The sequence below is a fragment of the Motacilla alba genome, chromosome 5 (genome assembly GCF_015832195.1).
Source record: "Motacilla alba alba isolate MOTALB_02 chromosome 5, Motacilla_alba_V1.0_pri, whole genome shotgun sequence".
In the NCBI taxonomy this organism is placed as follows: domain Eukaryota; kingdom Metazoa; phylum Chordata; class Aves; order Passeriformes; family Motacillidae; genus Motacilla; species Motacilla alba.
The window spans coordinates 21,662,348-21,685,135 of NC_052020.1; the positions used below are offsets into that span (position 1 = coordinate 21,662,348).

Below are 22,788 nucleotides of genomic sequence, written 5' to 3' on the forward strand. Positions count from 1 at the left end.
TCCCCGTGCGTGTCCCCGAGCGCTGCTGTCCCCGAGGGACACGGGGGCAGCGGGAACAGCCGCTGTCAGGAGCTGCCGCCGCACCCCCGCAGCTCTCGCCAGGCCAGGCCCGCTCCCGGCAAAAGCGCCGCCAGTGGCCCGGGCCCGGGGCCGCGGTGGGAGCGGGGCCGGCCGCTCCACCGGCGGCACCGCTCCCGAGCTCTCCGCCCCGCCGGGGCCGGAGCCGGGGGGGATGCGGGCGAAGCCGTGCCGGGCCGTGCCTGGCAGCGCCGGGCGGGGCGGGGCGGGGCCGCGGTGCCGAGCGCCGTGAGGGGAGGCGCGGCCGTGGCTCGGCACGGCCCGGCACGGGTGATGCGGCACGGCGCGGTCGGTGCTGCCTCCTCCCGGGCCGGGGCGTGCGGAGGGACGGACGGCAGGAGGCAGGGAGGCAGGAAAAGAGGCAGGGTGGGAGGGACCTCACGGCGCCGCTCGGAGCCCGGCCCGGCCCCGGGAGCGCGACAAGCGCCTGGCACGGGATAAAGTTATCCCGGAATAAGGCTGCACGCATGTGCGTCACCCCGGATGTGAACATGCCGGCCCGGCTCCCCGCTAGCTCGCTCCGCCTGGCTCCAGCGGATGGGCTGAGCCGTGCCGAGCCGAGCCGTGCCGTGCCGAGCCGTGCCCGAGGCCCTGCAGCCCTATAGGGGCTGGGGGAGGCCGGGCCGCCCGGGCGCCCTCGAGGGCCGAGGTGCGAAAGCCCTCCCGGCGAGACGGGGGCAGGTGCGCAGCCCGGGGCGAGCGGCGGGCGGGGCCCCGGGAGCGATGGATTTTCGTGGGAAGAAGTACGAGCGCGGCAGTAACTGGTCGGACCCCGAGGTGGTGGAGCTGCTGCAGCTCTGGGCCGACGAGTCGGTGCAGATAGAGCTGGAGAGCTGCTTGCGCAACCAGCACGTCTTCAACCGTATCGCCGAGGTGCTGCGGGAGAAGGGCATCCACCGGACGGGAGACCAGTGCCGGGAGAAGATCAAGAAGATGAAGCTGGAGTACCGGCGGATCAAGGACAATAGCAAGGCCCCGCGGGGCGGGAGGACGTGGAAGTTCTACGAGGTGATGGACCGGGTGCTGACCAGCCGGCCAGCCCTGGCCTATGGCTCCCTGAGCGGCAGCATGATGGCTCAGCAGGTGCTGCAGGGCAGCATGGTGGAGAGCTACCACCACCAGTTCACCACCTCTGCCCTGCCCTTTGGACACTCCCAGCACCCCGAGTTGATGGAAATCAAATGTGAGGAGGTGAACTCTGATGACCACAGCTTGACCCCAGAGCCCCCACAAGCCATGACTTACCAGCAGGGCTCCCCTGAAGAACAGGAGATGGAGAGAGCCTTCTTGGAGAGGGCCCAAAACGACTCTCCCATCTCCAGGGTGGAGATTCCCATTGAAACCAGTGTTTCACCTTCAGGTAGGGATAGCCTTTTACATTCCAGCATAAGGTTTCTGCCCATTTTCCCAGAAACAGATTATTTCTGGTGCAGAGATAGACACCTGGTTTTCTCAGTGACATTTGGATCCTTGTTTTTCCACATCCCAGAAAACTTCTAAGTTGAAGGTTGGTATCTGAATTTATGGTGTTTTGGCCATTCCCAAAATGCAGGTATCTCACTGCAGGTAAATATAATCTAGAATTACTGAGCTAGGTGAAATACTGTGTATGAAATCTAAAGAGCTCTATAAGCTGGGCTAGTTAGATTTCTGCATATAATGCTGACAGTAAAAAACATATTTGCATGCTTATTTGGTATCACTTGAACAAAACCAGAGCTGTCTGCTGTCCTCATGCTGAATTGTATCATGACACCCTCTTCTGCCATGGTTGCACTGTAAACCTGAAGGTAAACTATCCTTGCATTGTTTTAAAATTTATTCAAGGTCTAATATTTTAACCCACTCAACAGTGAAGAATACTTGGAAACAATCATTGCCTGACTTTCTAAGCTATTTGGTGGAACTTGAAAAGAAGATGTTTTTGAAAGTCACTGGCAGAAACAGTGTATTCGTTTGCAGGAGATGAGTGAGATTCCTGCACTGAAAATGCAGTTGGCATTGCTTAGCTACCAGGAAGGGTACAGTCTGGGAATCCTGGGCATTTCAAACCAGTCTAGGACAGGCTGATGGAAGACCATGAATTGTTGGAGAAGAAGAGATGATAATAAATGAGACGTTAATGTCTGAGGTCAGCATGTCCTCTTGGCTGTGGTGCTTGCATAGTTAGCCTAGTGGAAGCAACTGATGATCATTCAGGTTAATACAGAGACCATCATGGTGTGCCCAATGTGTGATGTTAAAAACAAATTTGAAAAACTGTTTGCAAACCTCAGGATGTACCTGACAGGTTTTACTTTGTTTTTCTATAAACTCTATGGTAGATAAAAGGTTATTCTTACGATAGGCAGGAGAAGGAAGCAAGGCATGCCCATGCTTTTGTGTATTCACAGGTTTCAGTGAGCCAAACATGGCAAACTCATCACGAATCCAGAACGTTGTTCCCCGGCCGGGTTTCTCTGCCTTGCATCGGCTGAGAAAGAAGCGGAAAGGCCAGCGCATGAGGGACCCACTCGACGATCTCCTGCTGAAGACTCTGACATCTCAGCGGGCCATGGAGGAGCGCTTCTTGCAGATGGAAGAACGCCGGTTTCAGCGAGATCTGGATGTCGAGGAGCGTCGGATGCAACTGGAGCAGCGCCGGTTTGAACTGGAGAGGGAACATGAGTTTCGCATGTTCAATGTCTTTGCTCAAATGCTCAGCATCCTAAAGCAGAGCCATAGTGGCTCCTCCTCCTCTGTTGCCATGCCTCAGGGTTTGGACTTCAGCCAGGCACTGTCCGAAATTGAGGGAATGGGAGGAAGAGGGAGCAACCTGCAAGAGATGAGGGTTCGGCCGCTTGCCAAGAGAAAGGTTGACATGCACAACTTCTGTAACCCCAGCGGCTTCCAGAGAAGCCCCTACCTCTCTGCTCGTGGCAACTTTGCCAGTGCTTTTCAGGGCTCCACTGAGGAAGGGTACAAAGCCTATCATGCTGACAAGTATGATGAAGACAAGAACCCCAACGTGAGTAAGAGCCTCAAAGTGTTTTTCTGGATTCCTTGTTAGGAAAAGAAAGTTTCTTAGAAGTTTACTGGCAGATGTGCTAAAAGTGTGGGGATTTTTTTTTTGATTTCAGTAATACAAGGTGAGTAAAACTGCTTGTTTGAGGAAAAGAAATTAAAAGTAGCTTTGTGGACCATCTAGATACCAAGGATGAATGCTGTGTTCAGCTCAGGTTTGCACGTTCTGATTTTTTAATCAGGGTAGTAATAGCAGTAGCAGACCTTGAAAGATGTAAGCAATCTGTAGGAACAGAGCTCGTGTTCCTCCTTCCACCTCATGACCTCTGTTGCCCACTGAGGACTGTCTCTGATTATCTGATTATATCTGATTATTGCAGGTGATGGGTGCAGGAAGTAGCACTACTAAGTTGTAGCCTTTTTTTTAATTACTGTTAATAACACTCAGCACTCTTTCTGCCTGTTTACACTCAGCTGCTCAGTTTTAAGTAGCTCGTCATAGCCCTCTTGTGGCACAAAGGCTGTGTTAGTAGTCCATGGCAAACTATTACTGAGTAACAAATATAGCAAATGTAAAAAATTTATATGTGGATTACTTTTAATTAGATCCTTCATTCACATACTGAACTAACTACTCAAATCTTTAAAAATATTTTATTACTATCCCTGACTTTAGTTGCCCTGTGTTGCAGGGATGAAAACTAGATTGTTAAACTAGAAACACAAAGGGAAGTTTTTGTTACAAGGTGAGGTACAGGCTTCTGCTTCTACAAACTGTTGTCTATGTAGGAGGTAGGTTTTTAAATACCTAAAATTAGGCTTGTACTTTAATAACATCAGAAGTGTATAGTTGTTTCAATTTTCTTTCACATATTAAAATTTTATATACCCAAACTCTTCTAATACTGAGAATGTACAAGTAGATTTGAACTCTTCAGGATCTAATGCCATACTGTAAATGGCCAAATCATAAACCTGGAACTGTAGGGTCATTTCTCCAGAGGGGAAAATTCAGTATTTTAACTACTTATCATGACTACATGTTTATATGGTTTTTGAGCAAATCAGTAGAGTGGAATAGTTATTAATGGTAAACAAAGGCTTTTAAGATAAAGAGACATATACAAAACCTTGTTTAAAACTGCTGTTGAAGGGTTAACCTTGTTTTTTTCAGAGTTGTTTTAGGGTTTCTATTTTTTAGTTACACAGAGTAGTGAGTGAATTCAAGATTAAGTTAAGCATGTTCTGTAAAGAAGTATAAACTATTAGTATATGTTTATTTACAGACAGTTTATTATTATTGACTAAGAAGCCAAGTGCTTGGGATATATATGGAAATGTACACACGTAGATGCATGTCTTGAGTTATATATGGTAAAGTTTATGTGAACTGTGTTTTGACTTTTCCTTGGTAAGCTTTTTGGAGGCAATTTAGTGAAGTGATAGCTAAGGTGATGTACTCACATGTTTTATGTGTCTATAAACAATACTGTTTCTTTTTCTAGGGTATAATAAACTTTGGCACCAGTGAGAACAAGCTCTGCTTTGACCTGATGTCCAAGCGGGTAAGTTCTATTCCAAAATAAAACACTGAATTTGCTGTGCAGTCCATCTTCAAAGCTTGCACTTTCCTAGAGTTACTGCTGTTACTCAGGTTTCTCTGGTGAAGTTTTTCATAGTGGATTTTAAATTTGTTGGAAGTCACTTTTGAATACAGTTACTTGTACATTTATTTATTTTATTTTTCCAGCAGGGTAGGAACATGGGTGTTTTTCTCTTCCTCTTCATGATGTGTTTCCCTCTGAGGATGTACTTATTTCAGAAAACTAGATGAAAATAAAATTAATTTTATTTTCTCCTGCTCACAGTAGATTATTTAATACATATATTTTGAAATTACTTTTGAACTCCTCTATTTAATTTTGATTATCTTTACACCTGTCCATTATAAAGTCACACAACTTGGACACCCGGTTCTGAACTCACCTGAAATGTGCAAGTGTGGCAGCAGTGAAATCTCTCCAAATCAGAGTGGGTCAGCTGCTACCTTCTGGCTTTGCACCAGCCAGAGGAGTGGAACACATAGCAGAACTGAAAAAGTAGAAAAAGTCAAAAGGAAACAAGAGAGCTGTAGAGGAATGCTTCTAGATTTCCATTAAAATCACTGCCCATGGCATGCAGCCTTTGATGTGGGCCGGTAGCACTTTCTCCTACCTGTGGTTGTGTGTGAGGAGGGAAGGTGACTCAGGGTTGGACAGTCAGTCTCTGCAGTTTGAAGTTCATGGTTTCTCCCATTCCACCACTTCCCCCCCTCAAAATGTTCCCTCTTTTATTTCTGCCTGCTACTCCACTGGCTTGGGGGATGCTACCCCACCACTCCGCCTTCCAGCTAAAAGAACAGGTAAGGCAGAGCTGCTGCCTGCATGGAAAGGTGTCTTCTAGGCTGTGTAGGTGCTGCCTTCCTTCCTTCACTGTCCTTTCCTCTTCAAACTAACACCATGTCTGCAGTAAGTAGTGCAGAGGGAGACAGTAGTCAGCTGCATCTTAATTAGCCCTTCTATGAAAGTGAGTCAGGTATAGTGTTCATGCTTGTGGTGACAAGCAGAACAAAGATGTTGCTGCCAGCTTCTCAGTCCTCACAGCCTTGAGTAACAGTATGGATTCACTGAATGCAGCATCAGCTGGGATTGTAGGCAAATATTTTTGCTGTTTGGGATTAGAAATACTTACTGCTGCCACTGAATAATGTATCCAGTTTCTGTTTGCAACTTCTGACCATTAAATTAGAGAACATTTAACACATTACTTTTAGGGGTTCTCCTCTTATTAATTCATAGAAATTTTTGGCCTAGTCTGCTGGTATGTTTGGTATTTCATTCTCTAGATAAGTTTAGCAGAGAGATGTAAGGAGGCACAGTTCTTGGAGCTGCATAGACTCCAAGAACATCTACAGCTGAATGAAGGAACTTTTATTCTATACTATCAGGTTGTAATTTGGCATGGGATAAGAACATTGTCTTTAAACTCCAGAACTCGGCATCAGTTATTAAAACACCTATAGAAAATGTTATGGTCTTGTTATCATGTGGGAAATTTTCACACTGCATGTGGAATTACCCTCCTCCTTTGCACTATCACCTACTTGTGTCACCCCCATCTTTACTTTTTAGTGTTAACTCCTAGATTTGGTTGTCATTAAATATTTGGAAGTGGTGTTGTATATAATACTTGTTAATTGCCTTTTTGTTTATCTAAAATGTTCCTTCAACCTGTATCAATGCTGTGCTTTCCCTTGCAACTTCACAGAACTGGAATATATGAAACCCTGATACTTAAAACCTTGAAAATATTTAGGTAGAAGCAGTGTACACACTTTATCTAATTATAAATATTAAAAAGGACCTCCACAGTTCAGGTCAATCTGTCTTTGAGATCAGAATGAACTTCTTATAAGGAACAAGGTGCCTTATAAGGCACTTTATACCCTGGGGATTAATTAAGAAGATAATTTCAATTTTCTCATGTCTTTTGAAAGCTCCTGTTATGCTTCAACATTTACTAAACTGATCAGAAATATAAATCTGAAGAAGCTGCCATAACTTTGAACTGAGACATAAATGAAAACTGTAATTCATTTAAAAAATTAATAGATTGAAAGTTAATTAAGGAAAATGCATATCGGACTCTGATTCAAATTCCTTTCTAACTCTTTCTGACAGTCTGGACCTGAGCTTTCACAACTGGCACTTATTTTTCCAGCCAAAAGCTGTTGTCCTCAAAGCTTGGGCAAAACACTTTTGGGTTTGCTTCATTTGCTGAGAAAGTCTTTTGCAGATGCCTTGGTTATGGGCATCGTATGTTGCCTGTTCTGCATCCTTTTTGTAGATTTCTGTGCAGTGAAGTTTTGGCTGCAATAACTTAGCAGAAACCTGTAGTTCATACAACCTGAAGGTATCACAGATCAGTTTGCTGGTCCTTGCTTTTCCAAGCTGCATTAATTTTGATGTTCAGTAGCTTTCCCAATCCAGTGTTACAACTGTTGATGTTGTGCAAGTGTCTGTGCAGGTGTGTGCCTGTGCAAGGATCCTGTCTGTCTCCATATTTTCCTTATCAGTAACTGGGCTTTTAATGAATCTTCTCATTTTTCCCAGCTGACACAGGCTGATATGAATCTGATGGACCCTTCACTGCTTCAGTATCCTGACTGGAAAGGACATCTGTTGTAAGTCTTTTCTGTAACACTTCTCTTTTTGACTACTTGTTTAATAAACAGAATGGATGATTACAAACCTCTTCTGCTGCATTCTCTAGTTAGAATGTTTCTAGGTCACTTAAATCTTTTCTTTGCAAAACTTTATGTTAGCTGTCTGACCAGCTCATCCAGTTAAAAATCCTTTTATGTGAGAGAAGCTGCAAATTTTCTAAAGCAGAGTTTTAAAAGCACTTATGTACATTAACAAATTGGGTAACTCCAAACAAATCTTTGAAACATAGTGAACACTTGGGATTTTTAATCCTTCTTTTCTGTGCCAGATTCAAGCTCATCAGAAACGCATGCACCATTATAGACATTATTCATGGCACCTCTGCTGGGTCTAAAAATCATATCTGTTCCATAAGCCAGAGTATCCTGTTTTCCAGCTATTTTCACCAAACTGTACTGTCCCTGACTTGACTTTTTTAAGATGTGAACTGGTTTGGAAGCCCAGCCTCTTGGAGAATATTTCAATCAATACTTGCTTTCATGTATTTTTCAGTTTACGGGAAGAAGTGGCTCGATTTTTGACCTATTACTGCAAGGCCCCCGCACCTCTCAAAGCAGAGAATGTAGGTAACCCAGTGTCCATTGGTGTCTGTTCTAGTGTATTGCCATTTGTTGGGAAACAGTTTCAAATTCTGGTTTTTTAAACAAATTATTTGGTAAGAATGCAAGCTGTTATCATGTAAATGAGATTGATTCTTCATTTCAATAGCTTTTGATGCACACTTCCACCAAAGCACATCAGGCCTACTGTATATTTGCCTCATGTTTCATTTCTGTGTGCCAGCTCCTCCTGCTGGTACTCTCAATGGGGCTTTACATTTTGATCTCCCTGTTTAGCTCAGGGACCTGAATGCCTGTAGCCCTCAGCCTTGACAAAGAGTGCCCACTGTTTCAGTTGAGTTCAATGTCATCACATTCCTCTGTTATACCTCAAGACAGAGATTTGTGATTGAACCAAGAGTTAGTTTTAGCCTAGAAAGACATCAAGACCTGAGTCTCTGCAGGACTTGCTGACTTGTGAGAGATACAGCCTAAACATAGGGGCCTGTGAAGGTCAGGTGCTCCTGTCTCTGCTGAGTGCTGAAGGCAGCAGGAGCTGGTGCAGCCATTGCTTTTCTGGCTGCAGTAGTTCAAGAGAACCCCACGCTTCATGTGAGCTGAGGTTACCACTGATCAGTTTGGTGATCACTGGCTCTTCAAGGCACCAGATTCTTCCTGATACTTGGAATGAAACACATGGTACCCGTGAACATTTGTCCTGTAGGAGAGAGAGTCAAACCTGCTTCTGTACAAGACAATAGTTTCCACTTTTGCACAAATTTGGAAGGTCAGAACTGCTGTTACCATGAAGAAATGATATCACATATTAACTGTTGAAAAGTATTTTGATTTACTAGCATCTCAGAACTGCTTTCCAACTTTTTCTCTACTTTAAGCCTATTCTTTTTCTAAATTGCTTATTAGAATGAAAAATGGCACTAGAAGAAAGTGTCTGTGAAAGAACAGGAATAAAGTTATTCTTGTAGAAGTGGGATTTCAGCAGGAAAATTCTAATGGAGAATTAGGGAAAAATTTATTTCAGTGATATTATCAGTGATATTGCTTTATAATGTTGACTTTCTATGTATGGATTTATCACTAGCATTTCTCTTTCTTCTGTAGGTGATTGTTTTAAATGGCTGTGGCTCTTTATTTTCTGCATTAGCTACAGTCCTTTGTGATCCAGGGGGTAAGTGGATGGTTGGAACATTGTTTTGTTTTGTTTTGTACTGGAAAATAATGTTACTTTGTGTAACTACTGTTAAACAGAAGTGAAGGAGTGGAATTGGCGTTGGCCTGCTGCAAAGTTCTTGTTTCTTGCAAAGTTGTGCTGTGAAATTCTTCATTTTTGTGGTCTGCAGATCATGCGCTCACACTTGGAGCCTACCCCGTCTGCCTTAACTGTTTTTGTGGTGCCCTGTTTTAGTTTGCCAGACTAGACATGGGCTATACTCATGGTTACCTAGGCACTTGCAGAAAATTAAAGAATCAATGTAAAAATAAAGTGAAGAAAGAGGCAATAGAATTGCAGTGTTTCCAAGGGACACAGCTGTAAAAATGCTTTCATATTTAGCTAAAGAACATTAGGAGAGAAGACTGTGACCTATTGGTAACTAACTTTGTTCTCTTGGTTCCAGAAGCTATTCTGATTGCTACTCCCTTTTATGGTGGTATTACCCAGAGTATCTTCCTCTATGGTAATGTCAAGCTGGTGTATGTCTGTTTAGACAGTAAGGTAAGATCTGGGAGAAGGGAATAAAAACCTCTGTAGTTAAACTGGAAAGCTGAGCTTTGGGAATCTTTGCAAGCAGTTCTCAGAACAAGGGTACACTACAGCCAGTGGACATTTACACAGTTTATTACTGGGAAAATGGACACATGGTTTACAAGAAAGTCACTTGAGACTATGAATCTGGATTCCAGTTTTGTACTTTTCTTGTGTCTTACTCCCAGTAAAAGTCCTTGAAAGGAAAAAAATTACCATTTTGAACCTTGGAGAGAGAAGTTATGTCATGTCCTACTGAAGGTGGTCCCAGGGTGGAAGAGCAGATGGAGATCTTGCATTGCTTTAGTTATTCAAGGATAGCAAGAAAATTCTGGTTTTGGCCAGCCTATGATGGACTTTTCTTTGATTTTACTTATTGATTTATTTATTCTCTCTGTAGTATAAGAGGATAAGAAGATCTTTGCTAGGTCATTATTGTTGGGGATTTATTTTCTTTCAGGGAACCTTTGTCAGTGGATTGGCTCAAGGCAGTCTCTATTGAAACAACTTTGTCTTTTTAATATTTTTTATGTCTTTCAGATTACTGGAACAAGTACTCGGCCTTTTCAGCTTACAGTAGAAAAACTGGAAAAAGCCTTGCAGGATGCCCGGGCAGAGGTGAGTTTAGCTGAGCTTCACATTACCAGCTAAGTTTACAATAAATTGGAGATGTCACATCCCAGATGTGGCCTAAAGATCAAGGCATTTTCAAAACCTAGCACCTGGCTTTCTGTTTGTCCTTGTAGATCATCTGAGATGATGGCTTGCAAACTCAGGGGCACTTCTAGGGAGAATCCCTCAGTGTTGTGTCTGTCCTGTTTTGGTCACAACACAAAAGGATAAACCAGACAATTTATAAAGCACTGGAATGCGTTCATATAACCAAAAATAATGTACTTGGGCATGCACTAAAATTTGGGACTACCCAGGATTTCCCCCTCAGGCCAGCTGAGTTACCTGAAAACTGACTGCTCTACACAGCAGGGCAGATGAATACACTAAGAATGCTGAAAGTTTTTGCAGGAGGGAACTCTAGAGGATAAAATGCAGGTGAATATCACTTTTCTGAAGAGTTAGTCTGTAAGTTTGGCATTGTCCTAAATCCATATATGTTTAGCTGCATCTTTGAATTTTTACCAGCTCTGACATCTCCAGCCAAGCATGCTCTAAATGAGTACACTTTGCATCCACCTAACTCAAATTCTCATCTTTCTTGCCACTTTCATGGGCAGTCTTCAATAATTTATTATTTCCTAATTACTTATGCAGCTCAGAAAAAGTACTTCCATACTGAGAACACATGAGACCATCTTTCTCATTAATTGGTTGACCAGATAGCAACCAATTACTTGGTGGTGGCAATTCCCTCTTTTCAAAATCATAGATTAATTCTATCATATTTTGCTCATTTCACTTAGCAAATGATTTAATTGTAAACAAAAAAAAATCTTAATTTGTGGCTGAAAGGTTTCTCATACAAATTTAACTTTGAGGTGAAAAGTCATAGTGGAAGCTTCAAGGGAATCCTGTGTCACACTCAAGTGAGGGACTGCTCAAGTAGAGGGACTGAAAATTTATCCCATTATAGGCACTTTCTTAATACTATGGTATTTGTATTCTACAGGGTGTCACTGTAAGGGCCTTAATTCTTCTGAATCCCCAAAATCCCCTTGGGGACATCTACTCCTTGTCAGAGCTACGGGATTACCTGGAATTTGCTAAAAGGTATGTCACTTTGGAAGGCTGAGATATCCTGAGTCAGATACAGCTTTCAGAATCTGGTGGACTACTTGCTGTCCCTGAATTTGTCTGTGAATATCTTTTAAGTCAGGCAGATACTCTGTACTTCACACACATTGGACTTAAGTCCACACAGTGGACTTAAGAAAGGAGAGGGAGTGCTGGGATCATGGACCCTGTAGTCATCTGGGGTGGCAAAGCAACTTGCATCAAGGAATGCAAGTTTTATTTTTCAGTGATCCGAGGAAACACTGTGGCACTGGGCTTCCCTGGATCATAATACTGTTTGAGATTCAGATTCTATGAGATGCTGAATAGATGGGTAGTACATATAGGAATTAATTTTCACATTGGCAATGATGGGATCTTTGTCTTGTTACATGGTTACAGTGGGTGACACTTAAGTGGATATACCTCAAATCATTTCAATGTACACAAAATATATCTAAGTTGAGAAAAGTTGCTTTATTTCTTCAAAATCTGGCATCCCCTCTTCTTTGTATAAAGCAAATATTTGGAGGCCTGAATTTATCTCTGTTAAACCAGAAGCAGCCTTCTTTTGTAATCTCCATTTTGTCCTTTTGCAGACATGAATTGCATGTGATAGTAGATGAGATCTACATGCTGTCAGTTTTTGATGAATCAGCCACGTTTCACAGTGTCCTAGGCATGGACAGGTAAAAGCAGCTCCTACTTTGGCCATCTTCCAGTGACAATTCAACATGATGCCTTGCTGAGAACTTGTGACTGGAAGTTAAGTCAAGAGATAGTCAATTCTGAATCCGCCTTACATTGATTTATGCCCTTTTTTCTTTTTTAGTAATTTCTGAATGGCAAATGCATTTTGTCAAGTACAATCCAGCAAGTAAAAAATGGTAGCTAGCTTTTTATTGTGGTATACTTCTCAATGTGCACATCAGTATTGGTTTATGACAGTCCCCAAAACAGAAAACAGATTTTTCTTTTGTTGAAGGTGATGCTCTTCTTCCTACCTAAACATCTTTTCCCCATGTTTCTGTTGAGGTTTGTAAAGACTTTCTATTGATGTTTACTTCCTAATTTTCCCTAGAGTAGTCCCAGATCACAGTAGTATTACAGACTGGATAATGGCTTTTATTAGGTATTGTTTTAATGAGATGAAAAACTTTTAAAATCTTTTTTAAAATATGGTGTATTGTTGAGTTGTTTGGGGTTTTTTTTGTAATTTCTTGTCTTCACCAGTGGTGCTAGCTATCTTTTTGTGCTCAGTTGCAAGGAAATGAAATATACTCAATTAACTGTTAGCTCAGTCTTGCTGGGCTTAGATGTGCAAGAACATCGCTTTTGATTCTTGACAAAACACATTGGCAGAAGCCTTATTTCTAGCATTAAATTTTTGAGCATCAGGAAATCTGCGTGTAAAATGTAGCACTTGTAAGCATCTGTGTCTTTGAAATATTTAAAAATTCTGTCTAAAGCTACTTCCAAAGGTCGCATAAAGTTAGGTCGCATTTGAATTTTCCCTGCTTGATTGCTGTTCGGTGGTGCACTGTCTGTCATTGTGTAATGCTGCCTCTCTGTTTCTGCAATGCTGCACTGGTGATCCAAAAGCTTCAGCACCTATGACACTAACTGCCCATCTGCATCCTTCTACATACAGATTGCCTGATCCACAGCGGACTCACGTGATGTGGGGCATAACCAAGGTGAGTGCTGGATGTTACTGTGCTGTGCCTTTGTGGCTGGTAGGTTTTAGTCTGGGCTTCTCAGGTTCCTCATGCTGGAAAGATCAAGTTAGTAGTAATAGGATTCCAGTTGTTCAGTGTAATAAAGTAGTCTCTCTGTGCCTTCTGCAGGATTTTGCTGTTTCTGGGATTCGTTTTGGTACTTTATATACAGAGAACCAAGATGTTGCTAATGCAGTGGCGTCTTTGTGTTATTTCCATGGAGTTTGTGGACCTGTCCAGCACAAGGTTGCACAGCTGCTTAGAGACAGAGGTGAGTCAGTAGCTCCATGTGCAATCTTCTGCCATCCTGTGTGTCTTAGTACCTGGAAGATCTCCCCTTCCCTTACGTTCCCTAGTGATCTCCTCTTTGTACACCATAATTGACAGTCTTCCATTACCCTGATGCTGCCCATGCAACACAAGGCTGACAGCTCTGCGAAAAAGCACCATTTCTGCAGAGCTCCTGATCAGCAGAGTTAGAGGAGCAGCTTCGAAGAAGCATGGTAGCTATTTATACAGATAATTGCCAGTATCATCTAGAACCAGATGAGCAGAAACAAAGAATACAGGTGTGTAGGACAAGGGAAATGAAAATGGGCTTTAAACTCTGCCCAGGGTGGAATGCTAACAGTCCATAATGACTAAGAACTATAAATGTAGGGAAACTTCCTCAGGAAGGTCAGGGAGATACTCTTCTGCACGGACAGGAAACTGCAAAATACTTCTTGGCTGTCTTTCTGTTATATGAGGTGAAGTGTGAAGCAGACACTGAGTGCCTTGGAAGCTTGAACAGATCTGAATGCTCCTCAGTTTGTGATTCTTTTCTTTGTCTTCTTCTTCTGGTCAGACTGGATCAACCAGGTGTACCTGAAGGCCAACCATGCCCGCCTAAAAGCTGCCCATACGTATGTGACAGATGAGCTGAAGACGCTTGGGGTTCCTTTTCTCAACCGCAATGCAGGCTTCTTTGTCTGGATTGATTTCCGAAAGGTTGGTAGTTTTAGGAAGTGAGGCTTCTCCTGGGGTGAGGGCAGGCATGTAGTGCAACTGCATCTAGAGGAAAGATTAATATTGTGACAAGCATTTTATTTCAACAAACCTGTCATCTGATGAGGAGAAGGAAGGACTGCCGGATGTTTCAGTCTATTCTTTTCCTTTCGTCAATCTGTGAACTTGCCTCCTTGCAGGAATCTTACTACTCTCAAGCCACTTCCCTCCCCATTTCTTCCTTTGCATCACAACTGCTCTACTTCAGAGGTAAAAGGTGTCTCCCTTGGCCTTTGCAGACTTTATGGGAATCACAAATTCATGAGGATCTCAGTGATGTAGTCTATATGGTACTAACCTCTGGCCCTTCTGATGACTCTCCTAGTACCTTAAGACAGGCACATTTGAGGAGGAGTTGCTGCTCTGGAAGCGTTTTCTGGATAATAAGGTCCTCCTGTCCTGCGGAAAAGCCTTTGAGTGCAGTGAACCTGGATGGTTCCGCATCATCTTTGCTGACAAGACCCACCGGTTGCAATTAGGTGAGTAATGTTCTTTTTCCTCCCACCACAATTTCTGCATCACTGTTCCCTTCTCAATCCTAAACTTAGCCTTTATTATCCTCTCATCTTCTCTGTTTTTTTCTCCCTTTCTCCGTTATCCTTTTCTGGATCTGATGGATTTGGAGACACTTGTTGCTTAAACTAATCACCAGTGTTTCTCCTCCTTGTACCACTGCAGGTATGCAACGGGTACGCAAGGTTTTGGAAGAGCGTGAGCAGGAGATACTGGCTGAGGAGAAGGAGCAGCCTTGTCAATCAGATCAGGATGGCAAAGCAGATAGCACAGATGAAGTAATTTTTGTATCCCGCCACCAGGACCCTATATGTGCCAGTAACTCCAGCCTTGGTGACCTCATTGGCCTCCTGCAGCAACAGATGCGTTCATCTGACTGGCTACAGAAAAACACAGCCGAGCAATTTGCCCAGGAAAAGCCAGAGATCTATGATGTGTTCAGCAAACTGGTGGGGAAGCAATAGAGGTCAATGTGCCTCCAGGGGCATTCCTGAGCAGTGACTGACCCTGGGCCCCTAACAACTCAGTACTGACTTCCAGCAAATAATATATTTTCTGTATAGCAAGAAAATTACTTTTTAGGCCCCCCTCCTCTCCCCCCTGTTTGAGATCTCTGATTTGTACTATATAGTTGTGTTTCCTTGGATTGGGGTGAGGGTAGGGGGGGGGGGGGGGGGGGGTCTTATTTGCATGCTGCTCTCTGTTCTGCAGCATCATTGTATTTTATATTTAATTTCTAATGAATATGCTCTTAACTCTCTAATAAGGTCCTGTGGTGTAATTTTTTATTCTTCTTCACACTTAAAAAAAAACAACTCTAGATTGTTAAGTTATGGGAAGTTTCCCTTTTCTTAAATGATGGTCAGATATAACTATTGGGGGCCAGCTGTCTCAAAGAGGTGTTTTTGGGAGCTAGAACCTACTGTCAGCCCTGACTTACCCCTAGCTAAAGGTAAATAAACATGTGCATAGATTCATCTTCATGACTGAGGCTCTTAGGACTGTAGTCATCTAGACTGAGTTCTAGAAATCATTTTGTTTCGAGTTGGTTTCCAGTCTGACCTCAGATCAGACAGTATCCACTGCCCTTGGCTGGTGAAATGCCTGGTTTTGTTTCTATTCTTCTTTTTTATATTGATATAATTAAAGTGCATCCATTGGCCTCTTGGCAGAATGTCCAGAAAAGAGCTACACATGGAGAGGCAATAGAAAGTAGATGTTCTTTTTGCATTTTTCTATTCCTGGAAGTCCATCCCTTGTGGTTAATAACAACATATATTGGCAAAAGGGTGCAGAGAATGCTTCTGCCACCGTGATAGGTGTACCTGCAGGGACAGCTGCTTCTGTCGCCTACCACAGGCATCCAAGGACACACCTTCCACCATTATCACAACAATGAATGCAATTTTTTTCTGCGTTCTCAGTTTGCAGGGTAATTTTTTTTTTTTTTTTACTAAATGGTGTTCTTCTGTCTCCTTCTCTTTCCCATTTTAAGAAACTGTTTTCTGTATGCTGGTGGTAGAGTATTTCAACTGGAAGGCTTCTTTCACAGATAAAAAAACTATTTAACTTCTGGTACTATAAAATTTAGGTATCCTAAAGGAATTGGAGCTTGTTTTTCTGCATACATATTAATCCAGAGTTGAAGGAAATTGCTCATGAAAACTGAATAGAAGTGTATCTATTCCCTCCTCATAGATTTTGGCAGATGGGCATGAGTGACAAAAGCACATCTGCATCATAAACCAAATTACCAAAGCATAGGCAACAAATAATTAATGCAACCACAGTTTGCTGTGTGGTGATGGCAGAGAACTGCTTGGACAGGGGAAGGAAAGTCTGAGCAGTGGCTGAAGAGAAGATGGTGCTGCTTGTGACTGCTGTGAGCAGTAACCAGCTCCTCCTTCAGTGATGGGGCCAGGTTGGTGAGGTGATGGGTAAGATCAGTATAAGGGATAGTTATAAACAGAGTATTTGCTAACTAGTTTGGCATTTGTCTATGGACAATGTTTCAAAGTCCACAAAGAAAGCTATAGCAGAAGACAGGTGTCATTAATGAAATGGGAAGTGAGATGTACAGCCCAATTACAAATGGACCTCCTGATTTTCCCCCTCTTATTTATGTACCTCAAGGAGGACATGAGCAACAAAATTTTAGGGATCAAGCTCTTTGAAATCAAAATCCAGGTAAGACAATAGTTAAAGTGATATTTTAGGGGATCTCTTGAACAAATTCAACCCATTAATTACTCCTCACTTCCTTTTGTTGTTCTAGTCATTCTTTCTGTTGGGGTATATGAATATACAATAGTAACAATTTATATAATATTTTTCACGCATATATATTTACTGCTCAGGAAGCAGGTTTATTGTACTGTCTCTGTGTGGATTCAGCTAGTAAAGCACACCTCTGCAATAAAGAGGGTATGATGTGCTTTCAGAATCCTCACAGTTAATACAGTATGGCCAACAGTCACATCTGAGCTTGCTGTAACTCAACAGAACACACGCACACTTTGTTGCATGGAGTATTTTCTATGTTTTTTCAAGTTTACCAGCTGCCTGAGGACCTCTCCACTGAGGAATGTTAGTTTGGTTACAGAAAATAAAAATTTAACTGGAAATGAGGCAATATAGAAACATGGTCATGAGTCTGCTGTTGGAAAAAAAAGCGTTTTTTTGACTGTGCAAACCCCATAAATTTTGTAAATGGCCTTAACTGGTTTACAAGAAGTGGTAAGCATGTAGAAAGTCCTGTGCATATGTATGCAGAAGCTAAGCCAATTCCTATTTGCTCTAAGATTACCCCTGAGAGGAAAAACACAGGTTCTGCCTGTACAAATTGTTTGTTCTTTCTGCTACCTTCATGTTAGATGTTTTCTCTGCTTGATGTATCTTGTAGTTCTTATTAATGGCCTTTTATTTTTCTAAGTGGCAAACCTCTACTGACAAAAAACATAGAGAAAAGATTAAGGATTCTCGCATGCTGTCCCTGCCCTCACTAATTATTTTGACCTTTTTGTCAAGTGATAGGCCAACAGAGCAGCACCTCAAATGAAGCCAGATCTATGTTTTTAAAACTTCTGCTAAAAAATCTAAATTTAAATTTCACCTAAAGCAGGAAATGCCATCAAAATGAATATAACACTGTGCCTTCATTGCTTGTATTTATTGTAATCATACAAGATGATAAAATCCACTTTGCATAAATTTTTTATGTTCTAGTTATCATTAATTTGAGCACAGAAAGGATCCTAGATGGCTTCATGGTCCTTGTCATGTTCCAGTCACTCTCTCTCTCCCCTTCCCTCTCTGTCTCCCTCCTTTGCCCCCTTGCCCATTCTGTCTCTCTTCTCCAGTGAAGTATTCAATACTTTTAGGGTAGAGGTGGGAATTTCCTGTCCAGCACTGCTCTCTGTCATAGAAACTTCCATAGCATACATTTCAGGCATACACTTGACATTTCATGTTTATGGGAAGGAAAAATCTGTGAATCTCCAAATTATTAACTTGTGTTACATTGCAGTTAAGCAGACAACGTAAGTGGGGCCCATTCAAGACAAGTATTTATGAAAAATCATACATACTTACAGGAGGAATCTGTGAAAATGGGTTTTCCCTTACAGTAATTTAATAGGACCTAAGCAAAATATCCGTAAGGGAAAGTATTCACTGATAACTTAGAGAGTTTTCCACCTTAACTGAAGAAGGGCAGTTGCTCAAATGCACCATGTGATAGACTATATTTTTTTAAAAAATAAATGTTAATCCTTTAATTGTTGTCTTTCTCTCTTGGAACATCCAACAGATCACACAGTTGGGTTGACTGCTGTGTGTTTCCCCCATCCCCATAATGACGCAGTTTCTAGAAGCCTGCCTTGGGGTCAAATTATCATTTATACTGACAATTTCTCTGCAGTCCTCCTCCAGTTACTTAGTTATAGAATCCCTCTGTTGCTCTCATCCTGCTGGCAGCATGGTGATTTCATTTCATCAGGGAGATAGTGGCACACAGAGGCTCTATGCTAAAAAAACTCTCACGGAGGAAGCTATGTGAATGGCATCCCTGAAAATTTCTGCATCTGAAGTATCAGGCATACAAAACTGCTTTTGCGCTTTAGTTACTTATGCAGCTATTTTTGTAAGATTGGCTGACCTAACAAGAGGTTGTTTTGGTTATTTCTGAAGCAATTCAGACCACATCATGAAGAATAGGGCAAGGTAACCTACAAGGATTATATACAAAATGATATGTGTTCCGTCTGAGAAAATCAGAGTGGCAAGATAGACTCATTTTCCATTCCAATTAATGCTTTATTTATTACTGACTTACAGAAAACACTGGCAACTGACTGATGACAAGATCCTAGATTATTTGCAGCCAGCAAATGTACTAAAGAGTCTGAGGAGGTTATAAATACTCTACTTTTTGTCCTCAGTTTGCCGAGATTGGTTATTTTTAGCAAATAGCCAGTCGACCTTATCAAAATGAAGAATCAAAAATAGTCTGGAAAAACACTGCAAGGAAAGGCTATTTTTAGCTCTCTGTCTATTCCCTGCTGCTATCCAGCAAGGTCTGATGGCACAGCTCATGCACGACTGCTTAGTTATTCTAGGCGAGTGCTTGTTATGACCTGTCCTTTCCCTGGATGCCTCTCTGCAGAAGGCATTCAATTGATTAAAGATTAATGCCTCTGCAGACCGTGACAGCTGAAAGCTTTAGGGAGGGGGGAACACACACTGACAGATTGTTTCTATCTGCATCTTTCTGCCAGATTAATAGTTTCTTTGCAGGGAACTCTCGCCTAACTGAATTTCCCTGTGTCTCATATCCCTCAGTGGGAGCTATTGCAGCACCCCTTCTAAGTATATTTACACTTCTTTTTCCTTTCAGTTCAGGAAGTAAGAGTTACAAACATAAGGTAAATCACTGTTTTGACCAGAGTCATCCATCACGAACCACTAGCACTGGAAGTGTATGATGGACTGGATCAAGAGAGAAAACCATGCAAGTGGCTGCTAGATAGTTTATTGATCAGACCAGTTAAAAACTTCACTGATATAAATGAGGGTACCATTTGGTTGTAAGACTTTAACCAGGACGGTGAACCAAAGCAAGGACCTGGCTGCTACAATAGCCTTCTTTCTCTTATAGTAGAAACTCTTTAATTTAGTTCAGTACCTTACGTATTGGCAGTAGCAAATAACAACATTTTCAGAAGAATAAACTGAGTTAAGAGTTTTTAGTTGTTATGCCATAGGTAGAAAATAAGGTTGAAAAGATGTCCTCAAACCATTGGAGTTTCTCTTCATATTTGCTTTTTAAAATTATTTCCTTGCACTCATTGTAATCATACAAGATGGAGGCAGAATGTGCTGCTTCCATCACTGCACAAGGTGCACCATAATCTCACATGCAGATTTTTTACACATGGAGACACGGTAGCTAGCGAAAGGTTCTCTTCTGTACACTGATCATGCCAGCAGAAAATGCAGGATGCTGTATGCGGCAGCAGGCAAATGTATGGTGTCATGGTAAAGCCCTTAAATTCCAAATGACTCCCAAAAAACACATGAGACAGGACATAAAAGGGCAAAGCAAAGAGAAGTGAAATATCTGATTTCTCCTGTGCATTTATAAAAATTGATAGCTGGTTATCCAGATGCTGATGAATATTTTCACAAGCTATAAATGGCAACCTGGAGTCTAAAAATAGATGCTGTGCCGCAGACTTGTCTGGCTTAGCTACATCACTAGAATATAAACAGGCTCCCTGGTGTGGTTTCAGGGAAATCTCTATCAAGACAGACAACATCCTCCATTTTTCTTGCTATATAGCTGATGCCTCTTGAATTTGTTTAATATAGCTTTTAATAAAATTGCATCGATTTTCAAATTTTCCTACAGGGATAAAAGGATCATCAAGTCTCCGTGAGGATTTCAGCTACAATTGATTCGATGCACTTTCTCCTCCCTGGCAGAGCAGGGAGGCAGAGGAAGCGCCTGCGGGCACTGCGTGGGCTGGTGCAGGCTGCGCTTGGCGACCCCCTCGCCTCCTCCCCGCCGCTTCACGTGGACCAGCCAGTGTCCCTGTCACGCGACAGGGCTGGGAACCCCTCTCCTTGGCTCAGGCACATCCAAGCACTGCTCATACTGGTGAATCCCATAACTGCAGAGATCCAGCGCTCATCCGAGCAGCCCCAACACATGAATGGGGCTCCTTCCAATTCACAAAAATCAGACTCGGTCCAACCATCCTCCTGAAGGAGGGCTCCTGCCTCTGATTTATGAATGGGGCGACTTGCAGCAATTGGAAGCTGATGGGTTACACCCGGAAACATTCTGTGCTCTAACAAGCCCCGGTAACTTGTACTTGGGGGAGGAACGAGCCAGTACCCGAGCTCAGAAAGGTGCTCTGAGATCTGCGAGTGCTGTCTGCTGGTTTGAATGTCACAGACAAGATGAAGAAGGTAGCAGTGAATCTGAGGAGAGTGCTACATCACCTGCAATGCCACGTGTGTGAGGAGAAGTTGAAAGAAAGAGGAGAAACCACTGCAGTGACAGTGTTCTGCCTTTTTTTGTGAGAGCACCGAGCTGTTTGTGCGTGCATGTGGATGGCTTTGCAGAAAGCAGTTTTCCCAAGGGCAGGTGAAGTGAAAGAGAACTAATCTGTTGCTGCCAGTCAAGGCTGTTTAAGGACACTGCACTGTGTGTGTGACAGAGAGATTCAGTTTAGAGGCTTAGAGCAGGGATAGGTGCAAACCCCCATCCTTTCACAAACACACATTATAGGATAGCACACCATCACATCACCATTGTACATAATATACAAACCTATAAAAATGGCTACAAGAAAAATTTAAAAGGGGAAAAATACAAAAGCTGACACTGTCGTGAGATACACATGGTAAGAGTCTTTTAAAGCACCAAGGACCACAAGACAGAAGCAGAGCTGGCCTGCGTTTTATCCCAGGGGGCAGAGAGACTGGAAATGCTTCTGGCTCAGAGATCAGGGGACTGAAGGGGCTGCAGCGGGAGAACTTTTTGCTGCAGGACATAATTGCTGCAAACTTTGTTGGTTAAACTGTAACAGTTGAAACAGTTGCAGTCCTGAGAGCTGAAAATTGTTTTCGGGTGAGAGATACAGAGTCAGCCGCGGGTCTGCTGTTTCAGCCCAGAGAGCAGAGAAGGATGAAGAGCATGGTGTCACAGGCAGGGACACCACGCTGCTGCTGCTGGAACATCTCCGTTGTACCATTGCCCGGTGCACAGTTCAGCTGCAGCATTTTGGCATTGTTTAGCTGGAGAGGAGAACGCTCTGGGGGGACCTTGGAGCAACCTGAAGGGAGCCTACAAGAAAGCTGGAGAGGGACTATTTACAAAGGCATGTAGTGATAGGGTAAGGGGGAATGGCTTCAAACTGGGAGAGGGTTTAGATCAGATATTAGGAAGAAATTCTACACTGGGAGGGTGGTGAGGCACAGGTGGCCCAGAGAAGCTGGGAATGCACCATCCCTGGAAGTGTTCAAGACCAGGCTGGAGGGGCTTCGAGCAAACTGGTCTGATGGAATGTGTCCCTGCCTACGGAAGAGAGGTTGGAAATAGCTGATCTTTAAGATGGCCTCTTCCAACTCAAACCATTCCATGATCTTACCTACTTGAGTGGTTTTTGTTTGGTTTGGTTTGGTGGTTGTTTTCTTTTTGCCCCCCCTTTTTTTTGTGTGTGTGTGTGTGTGTGGTTTGGTGGGGTTTTTTTTGTGTTTTTTTTTTTTTTTTGGTTGTTAGTTGGCTTTTGTTTGTTTGTTTGTTTGTTTTCTTCTGGGTTTCATTTGGCCTACAGACTAAGTCAGCTCCCATTTTTGGGAATGAAACCAGTGTTCCTGATTCCCACACAGCAGGAGTTTTGTGCAACAAATTTGTCCTTCTCTATCTTCTGTTAGAAGAAGATACTTCCAGTTATTTTCATGGAGTGTTTGGGGAAGGTGTAGATTTGGGATAGTTCCTTACTGAAGTAGTGTGATCCAGCAGAAAGTGACACATGACCCAAAGGCCCTCAGTCAACGAGAAAGCCCGGTACAGTTCTGAAAAGGCACACAGGACTGGGGGCAAGCGAGCCAAGACTGCAGATGTG

At 42.8% G+C, this 22,788-nt stretch overlaps 1 protein-coding gene across 2 annotated transcripts; it reads left to right on the forward strand.

Annotated features, from left to right (window-relative positions):
- Positions 1–469: 469 nt before the first annotated feature.
- ACCS (1-aminocyclopropane-1-carboxylate synthase homolog (inactive)) lies at positions 470–18,389 on the forward strand. 2 transcript variants are annotated; one of them, XM_038138769.1, is made up of 16 exons: positions 470–1,438; positions 2,472–3,085; positions 4,587–4,646; positions 5,471–5,482; positions 7,233–7,303; positions 7,839–7,908; positions 9,008–9,074; positions 9,523–9,620; positions 10,191–10,268; positions 11,275–11,375; positions 11,978–12,067; positions 13,030–13,075; positions 13,226–13,367; positions 13,944–14,086; positions 14,469–14,622; positions 14,822–18,389. In XM_038138769.1, the coding sequence occupies exons 1-16, from the start codon at positions 802–804 to the stop codon at positions 15,118–15,120; spliced, it is 2,682 nt and encodes an 893-aa protein (XP_037994697.1). In that variant the 5' UTR covers positions 470–801; the 3' UTR covers positions 15,121–18,389. The 2 variants fall into 2 exon arrangements, with proteins under 2 accessions (XP_037994697.1, XP_037994698.1); XM_038138770.1 differs by lacking the exon at positions 5,471–5,482 and having other exon boundaries at positions 474–1,438; positions 14,822–18,388.
- The last annotated feature ends 4,399 nt before the right edge of the window (positions 18,390–22,788 follow it).

What these genes read in the sequence shown, in the direction of transcription:
- ACCS (XM_038138769.1), top strand. Translation starts at nt 802, where the DNA reads ATGGATTTTCGTGGGAAGAAGTACGAGCGCGGCAGTAACTGGTCGGAC. An exon ending in TGCAGGATGCCCGGGCAGAG is followed by an intron (nt 10,269 to 11,274) that starts GTGAGTTTAGCT and finishes TGTATTCTACAG; the next exon opens with GGTGTCACTGTAAGGGCCTT. An exon ending in TGATGTGGGGCATAACCAAG is followed by an intron (nt 13,076 to 13,225) that starts GTGAGTGCTGGA and finishes TGCCTTCTGCAG; the next exon opens with GATTTTGCTGTTTCTGGGAT.